The 13,546-nt window shown below is 33.0% G+C and overlaps 1 protein-coding gene across 3 annotated transcripts in view; it reads right to left on the bottom strand.

Annotated features, from left to right (window-relative positions):
- Window positions 1-2,937: 2,937 nt before the first annotated feature.
- Window positions 2,938-13,546, bottom strand: part of LOC128221149 (uncharacterized) — a 23,070-nt gene continuing 12,461 nt past the window's right edge. For all 3 annotated transcript variants that reach the window (XM_052929607.1, XM_052929605.1, XM_052929606.1), the window contains exons 2-5: window positions 7,224-7,349; window positions 6,448-6,703; window positions 4,405-4,442; window positions 2,938-3,873 (exon numbers count right to left, since the gene is read on the bottom strand). In XM_052929607.1, coding sequence (XP_052785567.1) covers window positions 3,493-3,873; window positions 4,405-4,442; window positions 6,448-6,703; window positions 7,224-7,310 — 762 coding nt within the window. In that variant the 5' untranslated portion in view covers window positions 7,311-7,349 and the 3' untranslated portion in view covers window positions 2,938-3,492. The remainder of the gene's footprint in view (window positions 3,874-4,404; window positions 4,443-6,447; window positions 6,704-7,223; window positions 7,350-13,546) is intronic.

Raw genomic sequence — 13,546 nt, 5'->3', positions numbered from 1 at the left:
TTCAATGAATGAATTCAATCGTTAAATGAAACGGATCCAGGATTTGAAATTAGATGGAACGTAACTTCAGGGTCGCAACTCAACTCAAATCTTCCCAGGTCAAAAACATATTTGCTTTAAATTTGATAAATTGTGCTTTGGGGTCCTTCGACAATTATAGTTCATGTTATGACATGAGCACTTTTTGGGGTAGTCTACGCATATACCTTCTACCATATAGTACCCTACTTCGTTCACTTAAACAGTTTGTTTGTATCAAAATAATTAAACCAGTGATGTTTGATATGTTCTCTCTTCTCCCAAACATACAATTCCACGAATGTACGAAATAAGTGTAAATATGAATAATTCAAAAGTGTCCAGTGCACTCTTTTCATATCTGAATAATGTGATTTTTGAAGTAAAATCAGGATGTTAAATAAAACCATACTGTAGTAAGTATAAATTCGTTTTCATTACTTACTTATTGGTTCAAGTTTCCCGTTTATTTGTCGCAGTTGTTTATCAACTATCACTTTCCAGCCGATCAACTTCACTACCCGCCTATATTATTCGTTCTGATGATTTTTAGTGCATAAAGGAACGCTTTAACAATGATTATGCGTCGCATCTAGCATGAAGAAAACCATTAACTGTGATAATGCGTCGCATCTAGCATGAAAGAAAGCTGTAACAATGATAAAACGTCGCATCTAGCATGAAGAAAAGCATTTACTGTGATAATGCTTCGCATCTAGCATGAAGGAAAGCTTTAACAATGATAAAACGTCGCATCTAGCATGAAGAAAAGCATTAACTATGGTAATGCGTCGCATCTAGCATAAAGGTACGCTAGAACAATGATAATGCGTCGCATCTAGCATGAAGAAAAGGTTTGACTTTGATAATGCGTCGTATCTAGCATGAAGAAAAGGTTTAACTGTGATAATGCGTCGCATTTAACATGAAGGAAAGTTTTAACTGTGATAATGCGTCGCATTTAACATGAAGGAAAGGTTTAACTGTGATAATACGTCGCATTTAACATGAAGGAAAGCATTAACTGTGATAATGCGTCGCATCTAGCATGAAGGAACGCTAGAACAATGATAATGCGTCGTGTCTAGCATGAATTAAAGGTTGAACTATGATTATGCGTCGCATCTAACCTGAAGGAAAGGTTTAACTGTGATAATGCGTCGCATTTAACATGAAGGAAAGCATTAACTGTGATAATATTAGCATCTAACCTGAAGGAAAGGTTTAACTGCGATGATGCGTCGCATTTAACATGAAGGAAAGCATTAACTGTGATAATATTAGCATCTAGCATGAAGGAAAGGTTAAACTGTGATAATGCGTCGCATTTTACATGATGGAAAGCATTAACTGTGATATTATTAGCATCAAACCTATAGGAAAGGTTAAACTGTGATAATGCGTCGCATTTAACATGAAGAAAAGGTTTAACTGTGATAAAATTAGTATCTAGCATGAAGAGAAGCATTAACTGTGATAATGCGTCGCATCCATCGTCAAAGAAAGCTTATACTTTGATTATTCGTCGCATCTATCGTGAAGGAAAGCTCTCACAGTGAAAGAAGCTGGTTAAATATCTTGGTCGACCAGCATGAAAGGAATTTAGGTATCCCCAAACTGGCACTCTTGTTACGTGATATATAGGGGATATTCTGATAGGATGCTTTTCTGGTGACTTGTATCACGTCAAGTGCGGTGTGTAAACACGTATACATGTTTACTCACCGAACGAGACGTGATGCAGGTCACCAGGAAATCGTTTAATCGTATAATTCCATATTATATACCTGCCTATTTAATTAATCCTTTTTATTTTTCGGTTTCAATGTGATTTAAATTTACCGCTATCTGTCAAATGCGCGTATAAGCTCGAATGAGTTACGTAGTCTTATGTAATGCAGTGAAGGGAAGCAACTACAACCAAACAAAGTCAGAAAATGCAGAATTCACGTTATTGATCAAAATAAGAACAAAATATTTTGTGTTTTAGCAAAATTAAAAAAATGCTTATACGAAAACACTTATTAAATATCAAAGCACAAACAAATCAACAAGAACAAAACGGTATTTATTTTACGTGTATTCACCATAGAAGTACTTGGGGTTTACCTATACGTTTATTATTATTTGTTTTATTGATAAGTTTCCTCAAGTTAATGCATACTTTGATAAGATTTGCGTTTTATCAATATTAAGGATTGTTGGAATAAGAGTGAAGTTTGTGCACATCAACTAGTTTAAACCTCCAGTAAATTAACATTTGACTGAGCGTTCTAAGGCGGTACCTTACAATTCTTGATAAACATACCTAGTTTTTTATATATAGTATGTATGCACTATGCTGTTTGTGGAGTCTTGTGCTGTTCTTCTATGTTTCTTGTTTGAGATTTTATGTCCTATGTCTTTGGCGTTTACCCAGTGCCACTAAACCGGGTTTATGTTTAAACATGTTGCTACTGAGCTTGTTTCTGTAGCTTTTTGCATAAATATGCTTATGGAGTTTGAGTAAAGTTAGATTATTTTATGTATTTAAAAGTTGACAGGTTGTACCAGCTTTTTGGTCATGCTATTTTTAGCAAGCTCCGAGATAACACACCGTACACGCATGATACGGAATTAGAAAACGATAGTATGGTGTACGGATTTTAAATACGGCGGTGCTGTTGGATATGTCAAATTAATACGATAAGCATATAATACGAGATGATATTAGAGAACAGCAAATATTTTAGCATTCACCAATTATTTAATATTTTTGTGTATTCAGCTATTAAATGCACGGTTACAATCTTGTTATCAATAATAATTAATATCCATAAATGCATTATTTAGTAAGAGGGTAAAGGTTTATCACTCAAAATGTATATTTGTTATACATGTGTTTGTATTGATTTTTTTGATAAAAGTGTCACTTCAGAGTCCTTTTTTATTATGCAGTTTATTCACCCTTTAGACTCAAAATATTATATTTTTATAAAATGCTTCGAATGAAAACGAAAGCTTTAATTTACGTTATTTCAAAAGCGTGCGTATTAAAATGTTATACGAAAACATAAAGAAACATGAATATAATACATTAATGCTAAACAAAACATCAATTTGTACCTAAAGGTTAACAAAAAACTTAAATTAATTAACAGAGTAAGTAGAATAGTCACACATGTATTTAACACCCTACTCGAGATGTACATATCGTAGATAATCGTCGTTGATGCCACATGGCGGCAATGACGCATAACAATACCTAATAAGGCGACAGTTAAATGACTATTTTAAAGTTTAACATTAATCTCTTTAATGGTCAGTCATCTTAATTATAATATGTACAAGAATTTTGCATTAATATGAATAATTTGATCTTTCCTAAATACTCTCTCTTAAATGAGATTTAAATCAAGAAATATATTTACCATGAATTTCGGTAAAATATTGAATAGCAAATTCTGATCAACAGAATAAAGGAACTATAATAATCTAGGATCCTTTAAACAACGCTTTCAGTTGTTTGAAACAACTTCCTATGGCACCACCGATGGCTAACCACACCTTTGGTAAGGGCTGGAAGAGGTCAGTCAACCACGATTTCAGCTTCCAATACCGAGGACATGTATCTAGTATCATGTAAGGGTTTTTATTTTCGTCATAACCAGAGACATATCTAAATTTGGATTCTGCATTAAGTTCAAGGTGTTCGTTCAAACCAAAATCTATGTAAAGCGATACACCAGAAAACGAGGTTTCTTGGACTTTACAAATTTCCTTTTTCGTGAAGGCCAGAAGTTTTAAATTCTCTTCCGATTCATCTATGCATTCGTCTTTAAACTTTTTATCTATTGCTTCCACCGACAGCTCAATCTGAAATAATTGAAGTATTAATTTATGATTTAACAAATGTGATATAATTTTGTGCTTATTCGTGAAAACTAAGCTGTCAACGTACACAAAGGTTGGAAAAATATTTTATACACTTATAAGGCAGATACGTCAATGTTTACTTTTCAGTGAATTTATAATCATCCAATAAGACTTTGTTCATAACCTCTTCTCCTTTCACTTCTTTGGTAACCAAATTTTTCAAAACGAAACAGATCTATATTGACCTGATTTCCGCAGCAGATATTCATGAAAATATAAGACTCTTTTAGTATTTTTTCCAAATCCACACATGACTTTAACTATTTTAATATTTGTTTATTAGGTGTTCGAAGTATCTCGTTAAGTTTTAGTAAGGTCTTTTACCTCTGTCACTTAATACTGATTTTTGCTGGGTTTTAAAATAACGTCACCAATATGGAAACGTTGTGTTATAGTACATAAAACACATTAAATTACACTGCTAAAAGCTTTGAACGGAATTAACGGTGAAAGAAAAAATGAAATATTTACCTTTTCAGTTGCGCTTGTCTCATGATTCTGTGATGTACCTAAAAAGGTGTATGTGTTCTTATGTACACAAGTTATGTTTATTACTTTTGATGTGTCATTACATTTTAAAAGTTTGAAATTGTGCGCGCTATATATCGCTTTTAATCACCACATTTGTATTTTTGATATCAATACGTTATCACAATCAATTGCGAATATAAATAAATATATTACACAAACGTTTTTTATGACCACACATGCCATATCATCTAATTAATCTGTCTACAATCCGACCGTTATATTATCAAAAAAAAATAGTATTCTGCACAAAGTTTATCTGGCTATGCGCAAAAACTAGTATAAACCTCAAGTAAATTTACATTTAAGACCATTCCAAGGAGGAACCTAACAATATTTGATAAACACAACTGTTTTTATTAGGGATGGCAACGAGTAGTAAAATAATACTCGAGTACTCGGACGATCGTTCGATCGAGTACTCGGGTACTCGATTACTCGAAAAAATTGAATGTGTGTTCGCAAAGACAAGAGTGTGTATACATGTATCGTTAATGACGTATATTGTGCGTTGGTCGTATTATTGGTCATTTTCACCTTTAAAGTAAACTTTCATTACGTATTATAACAAAAACTGATCTTAAAAGAAAACAAATGTTGTTTCAGGCTTTTAATTTGTCTTATTCGTTTCATTTTATACAAGTATGCACTGCAGAAATGAACAGAAATTAGAATTACAATGTACGAAAATTAATAGAATACATAAAAATAGTGAACGAAATTCAATACGAAGTTCAGTTGTTTACTCTACAATTGTTTTGTTTTTAAAAAATGATTGTTTTTCGTACTGTGTAATTGTTGTTTACCTCATTAATATTCATAATTCTTGATTTAAAATATCAACCAATCAATTGTTATAATCATTGCAAAAATAGTTAAAATACGCCCATTAAGAAATCGATCTCGTAACAGTCGATACTCTTTTGCTCGTTAGCGTCCATTGTTTGGTGAAAGGTCTCTAATTGGTATACAATAGAATTGTGTAGGTGAAACTACCGCTATCAAAACTTCGCTAATTGACATCAGTGCTAGTTTGAAATAGTGGTCCTTTGTTGACAGTTTGCAACTATCACAAAAACTGTCAACTAATTGATTGAGGTCAATTGTGTACACAGAGGGGATTAGAGGGACCGTAAATTGTCCTCTTGGCAACTAACCAGATCTGATATTTTGTCTGTTAATCGTGTATTTGGTGATTTTTATAGATTTTTTTTTCCGAGTACTCGAGTAGTGATTTGGTACTTGAGTACTCGGACGTTCGATCGAGTACTCGGGTACTTGTTGCTATCCCTAGTTTTTATATAGTTTATAATTACTAGTATGTACTGTGCTGTTTATGGAGTTTTGTGCAGTTGTTGCATGTTTCTTTTGTGTGATCGTTTGTTTATGTGTTCTATGTCTTTGGCATTTATCATGTGCCAATAAACGGAGAAAATGTTTCAACTTTCCGCTACTGCGCTTGTTTCTGTGGGGTTTCATATAAATATTTTAAGCTCAATAAACCAGGATAAACGAAACAAAAAATGTTGTTGTCGTTAGCGCAGTGTTTAGAGCCCTCAGTAAAAGGTACCAGTTCGATTCCTGACCTTGGGCCATGTGTGTTGGATATTGGTCACCTAGTAACTCAAGTAGCTTTCAGTCGCGTTCTCAAGGTTCCCCAACACCATACATTAAAAGTTACGTTGTAATACATTCTGCATCAATTAAAAGTTTAAAATGGAACTGTCCGGGCCATACATGCATTTGCGTTTTCCGTCCGATTTTGAGACCAACAAATTTAAATTGCAAATCTTAAGTTAAGTGTTTAATTGCATTTATTATTTTAAAAGCAATGTTGCTCAATGTGGCGGCTTTATTTTACAACAACACGTCTTTTATCATAAATGTTATATAGAAAGTATTTTGTAGCATTAAAAATAACCATTTTCGAAGTACGAGTTTCAAAATCAGACTATATATGTTAGTAAATATGGGCCAATTTTTTACCGGATTTTGTCTTTTTAACTATGGGTTTGTTGTCATCCTCAAACAGGACAAAAACAGTCGATCTAGTATGATCTGCGTCTCCGACACACAAATATTGATTTATTTCAAATCCAATTTTAAAATGTGCATCAATGTTTGCCATGTTCTCCTTCAAAAGGTATTGTGAAAGTCGTTTCATTTTCTTCCTGCTTGTTTCAGACTTTGAAAAAGTACTTTTGTCGAATTCAGCTTCTATTTGTTCGATATTATTCAGTTGCTGGAAGAAAAGAACACGTAACGTGAGGTTCGGCAAACCCTTCAACAATAAACTTGTTTCGTCTATTGTATCGTGAAATCATCTACATAGTTTAGTTACCAGTAGCGGAGTAAACCTCGTACAGAATCGTGATGACGGACAAACACAATTGTTTCTATGTTATACATAAACATTACTGGTATTATTGGATATCTTTCAGGTTTCTATAAACTTGGATTGTTTATATTTTATTATTGTTCAAACTACTATTCCAGGTTGTTAGCCTTTGCATAAATACATGATATAGACCTAGTTAGAGCGTGCATGTTACTTTAATCAAGATACACTGTTTTAAGGTATCTTCTGTAAAACGGTCATTAGTTCATTAGTTATAAATTGGGAGACTAACCATTTTCTTGTAAATTGGTTTATTGTACCTTCAAAAGGCAGTTGTTTATTTTTTAGGGCTGGGTCTTTAGTCATTAAACATATTTTAGTATGATTAAATTAAAACTTATTGCACATATCTACCAATGCTTACAGTTTTTTCGTGCGGATTTCCACCATCGTTGGCATGCTGCCCGGAGGTGCAACCATTGTTGGGACTAGTCATTTGATTAACTGCCATTGTGAGTGTGCTTTCTTGGAGTAGTTCACTTTATATAATCTAAAAAAGAAAAAGAAAACACGTGTAAAAATGCCACCTATAGGATTTTGGTTACAATGATACATTTGGCAACGAATGCAACGACACTCGGCGTCTTTTGATATTTTCTTTGAGCTATTTTTACCATGTGTAATGACATAATTTGCTAAATGAAAGTTGTAGTGTATGTAGATTAAGGGAGGATGGTCAAGAAAAGCCCCAATCGGCTGCTCGGCATACTGGCCTTTATCGTTTGAATAGTGTACGAAGTCCAGCAATTACCTCGGGGGATCGCTTATGAGTTGGTGTTGCGACATAAATAAACTCGAAGCAAATGATTATCAATATTCTCATATCACAGGATTTTTAAAAAAAAGTCGAATGGTTTGGATTCTTTTATTTTGATTTTATTTTGTTCCGAACGGGGTCGCTTATTGTAGAAATTTCAACAAAACTCGGCATGGACAATACTCAAAACACAATTGAAATACAGTTTAAACTCGTTGGCTCGATATCCCATGGCTCGATATCCTCGTTGGCTCGAACCAGATTAAAAGGACCGATTTTTTTTACTCTTTGTTCATATAAAATTCGATCGGATGGCTTGATATCTTGAGGGTCGATATTTCTCCACACTCGAAGTCATTTTTGCGGTCCCAAGTAAAAATTTCACACTTTGTTTTGTTTGCTTTGGTCGATGTCATTTTCGCGGGTTCAGGTAATAATCTCACACCTTGATTTGTTTGCTTGGCTTCATTAAGCACAAGGCGCTAATCGATAAAAAAAATGCTTGAATTACCTATAATTTTTATCAAATTTAAATGGTTTAACAGTTTAAATAAACATGTCACCACTTTAAGTTTTGTCTCGAATTGTTATCAATGTATACATTTCAATGTATGTGATATAACTTATAAGCTATGTTTGTGTTACCCACTGTTTAAAATTACTTGTTTGTTGTTTTCGCATAAATGTATTCTTATAATAAACAAAAAGAAATCAAATTATATTTTCTAAGTATCGAATAAGTCATGTTATGAACTTTACGATGTGTAACTAGGTCCAATTAACACTCTTCTCTTGTAAAGAAAGCGTAGCCAATCACAAACGAGGTTAACAATACTTTTTGTACCGAATAATACAAAAATAATCATTTTGTAAGCAATCCCGCTTGGCTCGATATTCTCGAGGCTCGAAGTATTTTGGCCGGTCCCTAGAATATCGAGCCATCAAGTTTCGACTGTACTTAAAAATATGTTGACTACTTGGCTTGTCTTAAATGTTGCCATTGGTGTAAGCCAACAATAACTCATGACAAGAATTTGAAACTTGTGTTTTATGTGTTGTCTTGTTTTGAGGGCAATGTAAGAACGTTTATCTGTCGATGCTAACAGGAAATTCATAAATCAACGATGGACATGATGAAGGTATTAGACTTTCTTTGTTTTGGGCCAGAGAAATAATACGAAATGAAGACGTTGTAAGAAAATTATCTGGTTTCGTACATGCATCAGTGTGAAACACTGTCACAGCGAAACCTCGTTAAAGATCAATCCCGGACGATGTGTTGTTCTATTATTATCGAAACGGGGGATCGATCATGCGACCCATGAATTGATACTTAAGCGTCATACCACTGGACCAAAATACCAACTGGATATTTATGTCTTTACAATTGCTGTTGGTGATCTTAAAGGCCTAAGGTGATATTTATAAAACACCCTAAGTGGTGTGATATAACCACTCTTCATTTTTATAGTACCTTTTTGGGATGTTGATTTTGATCTTTTTATACACGTCTATACATTTGTATAAATGTTCAAAAGTCTTCCTTTTATCAATTAGTTAACATGTTTTATTATTACAACTCTTCTGGCTTCCATTGAATTTTTGACGTTGGTTTAATATGCAATATTTGTCTTCTACACATTTATAATTTCTTTGTTAGATTGCTCAATTTGAAATCATCCCTATCATTTCAATCAGTTATTGGCATAAACCCTTTAATCATTCACATGAAACAAATCATCCGATCGTCTAGCTGATCGTAAATAAAGATAAATTAACACTGCGGCTTAAACAAGATCACCTTCTTTTCTATCACCGGATTCCAACAGATCAAACAATCCAAATTATGTCTCTGAAAATACAATGAATTGCCATTCGTTATATACACGAAACTAATGTAAACGTCATTATCTATATTGCAATATAATTTAAAAAAGCTATAATCATAGAGCACACAGAAACTTTTTTTTTGCTTATCTATGATAATACTATTGATTTTAAACTTATAACGGTACGACTACAATCATTGAATAAATAGGATCTAGGATTTGGTTTTAGAAGGGCATGAATTGAAGCGCCACTCAAGACACCGTCGTCTCAGACCCTAAACATTCTGTATTTGCTTAAAATGTTATAATGGGGTCTTTGGTTCATGTAAAGAAACAATTGAGGATTTTGGAGTATTTTACGCCAATTCCATCTACCATATTGACCCTAATAGTTTACGTTAACATTTTGTTTCTGAGGAAAAGATAACATAGAAAGTTCTAAAAAAATCTCCTTTTCCAGAAAAGAATATCCACGAATCAGCAAAGATTAAAAAACAGGTATAAAATAATGATAGTTAAAATGGCATGTGCACTCTAGACATACTCGAAAAAAGTTTTTTTTTAAATAAATTAGCTATTTCAAATAACGAAAGAAGACACTACTGCAGTTATCGGAGCTATTAACATTTTCAAGCTACGGCTTATCAGTTTCAGGTCAATTGTAAATATCCCTGCCAATCAAATTTGTAAAAGTCACCATTGCTGTATATTTACTCAATTTATTATTGATGATTTTAAGTGTTGGTTTTTTATCGTCCAGTGGGCCTTTTGATTAAAGACTTGGTTGATTTGATTAGAAAGTTCATCGATCCAAGGACACACAGAGGCATGAGGATAGAAGTAATGATTAAGGTATGAAAAAATGTGTGCTTTCTTGAAAGTATTTCTGTAATATATGTTTTGGTTAATTCCGATGTAAGAGTTTCGTCCCAAATAAATTCGGTTACCAAGGTTCTGTGGAAAAAAGAAACGCAAGAAAAAAGCAGCCAAGTTAATAATATATTTCGAGATCGTGTACCTACTTCATCATTTGCATTTGATTTATCAAATAATGACGTGTGTACAACGACAATTTTTAAGTATCATACTGTTAACATGCACAAGTTAGTGTTCGGATACTGATAATTATAGGACATTACGGATGCTGTCTATTTCCTGTATTATTATGTGTTTATTACAACTTTTTTCACCCTTTACGTTTGTTTGTATGTATTCTCATATTATTTAATAGAAAGAATGTGTATATTCAATTACAAAAACTATGCATATGACTTAAGCTGCAAATACCTGTAAATGAATATGAATCAACACGGACCTTTTCTTTTGAGGCATTTGCTACATAAATGATGTGATAATAAGTGGTGTCACCTAAATTAAAATAAAGTAAGCAATTTATACTTTCATGATTATTAGAATTACAACATTCTGTACAAATGAGTATCTACAAGACAGACCAACAGCAAAGTTCGACAATATACATTGTCAACAACACAGGTTTATAATGATCTATTTCAACGTGTTAACATAGTAATGAATTATGAATATAAAACGAGTAAATATACAACAAAACGGTAGAAATGTATTGGGCAAATATCGAATTAAAAAGAAAATAATTCAGGGGAAAATTTATTTTAAGTTAAAAACTGAGCGGGCACTAGAAACTAAAAAATAAAATTTACATGCTATCGTGCCAGATCGACATATAAGCAACATGATCAAACTAGGTGGAATTAACAACTTTCAGTCCAGAATGCAATATCAGTATCAGTTTTAAGTAAGGCGGCATATAAACAGTTTATTGACCGATAAGCCAATCAAATATTGATTGAGAAGGTCTCAAGTAGTCTCTCCTGATTGATTTGTATAACAACTGCATCAATATTTATGCAAAGAGCTGCAGAAACAAGCTCAGTAGCAAAATGTTTAAACATAAACCCGGTTTAATGGCACCCGCCAACACTTGCAACATCTAAAGTCATTGTTAACTTACTGGCGCTCTTTTTAAAACAGTTCATTTTTTGTTATAAATAATAATATATAAAAATAAATAACCAGATTGCCTCGCTGGTATATTCAAAACTTCTTCTTATCTTAAAAATTAAAAACAATTGTACATATTCAGCATCGTCGTAGTTATGGTTATTATCGGGCATATTGTCGTATTTGCGCAATGGTTGCAGTTTTATTAAAATCGCGACATTTATCGTGCGACTCATTTTCGATATCAATTTTAAATTGTGTTTTGACGTAGAAACACTGCTTTCCGTATCCGTCAACCGTTTATCATCAACCAAGGAACTCGTTCAATATAAACCGGCTGAAAGGCCGCGAAAGGTATTAATAAAATTAAATTAAGACTATGCAAAACCAGAGTAACCCTTCATAGCAATCAGTGGTAAAGGTGTTAATTTAATTTGTTCTTGTACTGCCGCATGACATCTTTCACACTTTTTGTGCCTCAACTTTTTACAAGGTATTTACTATGTATTGGTCCTCCTCAGAAATAGCATAATTTATTTCAGTCATGTTTTCAACATTGAACATGATACCATAAATGTAATAAAATGTATAATAAGATAGGATACTAGCATTGCAAAAGAGGGCAAGAGCCTTAGTTGCTCATGCCGTACGGTCTACTGTTAACTGATTATCTTAGTACCGATTGTGAACAAGTGTTAGAAGCTCAATATGCAGTAATTTCATTCCATGCTATAAATATGCATCAAACCGAATTAAATGTTATAATCTAACGCAACAGACCTTAATAACAGACGTAGGAAATTGATGAAACTTATTTGGATCATTTCAAGTAGCTTTCGTGTCAATAAACTGATTATATTTGTATATATTATTATTATCATTAATATTCTTATTATTATTATATTATTTAAAATAAATAATTAACCATCCTCTGTTTGCCATTTTAGTGGTATATATTCAAAATCCAACAAACCTACATCATGAAGACTGAACACACCTGTGCGGCTTTATGAAGGTTAGAAAATTGCAATTATTGTTTGAGCACTTTGCATATGGCGGTCATGTTCAATCGCATAATCGATGCTTCTCTGTAATAAGACTAATTTGAATGTCTTTAAGAACTAAAGATTATTGGAAACGATAATAGGCATCGGCGTTGCTCCAATAGACAGGGTAGACCCGGGCCTACACATCGTTTCCAAAAATGAAAAATACAAAACGTCCAAATCTGCTATAAAAAGTGAAAGGTAAGGGGGTGACAGCTTATGCCTAGTTTACATTCAATTTAACACTAAAGGTAAACTAAGCATTTTTTTCAAAACAATTTAGTGCCTATGTTTTTAAGACAGTCGAACCGTTTAAGAAATCGATTTGATAATATCTTACCCCGACCCTGGGGGGAATGATGGATCGTGAAATGATGACTTCAAACTCAGACTTTTATCACAAAAGTCGGAGTTGGTAAGTGATTTCAAATTTCCATCGAAGTACGTGTGGGTGATAGATATTTAATCGGAAATGTTTCGGAAATTTCGGACAAAAATAATAAATTATCATCTTATTTTATCATAGAACAAATGGCAGCAAGGAATTACATTATAACCTAAATATTTTTTGTTTGCATTGTACAGCTGTATAAATATTTTATTCTCGTTGTATTTTTTAGTTAAAAGGGACTATACTGTACACCAGATTTGCACCAAAAAAGGTTCTTTTCTGTAACGAATTTCAGGAAAGAAAAATGTATTTATATATACTGCTCAGTACTATATTTCACTGTTACTTTGGTTTTGGCATCTCTAAACAGAAACAACTATTGGTTTCCTCCCAGGAAACATACTTTACCATGATTCAATAATTCATCATCATTATCAATCACCATCACCATTACCATCGTCATCATCATCATCATTATCATCATTATCGTCATCGTCGTTGTCGTCGTCGTCGTCGTCGTCGTCGTCATCATCATCATCATCATCATCATCATCATCATCATCATCATCATCATCATCATCATCATCATCATCATCATCATCATCATCATCATCATCATTATCGTTACCATCGTAATCATAATAATCATCATCATCTTCATTATCATCATTCATCATCATCATA

The sequence above is a fragment of the Mya arenaria genome, chromosome 16 (genome assembly GCF_026914265.1).
Source record: "Mya arenaria isolate MELC-2E11 chromosome 16, ASM2691426v1".
In the NCBI taxonomy this organism is placed as follows: Eukaryota; Metazoa; Mollusca; class Bivalvia; order Myida; family Myidae; genus Mya; species Mya arenaria.
Note: the sequence above shows the minus strand (reverse complement) of the source record. Positions and strands in the feature narration are given on the sequence as shown.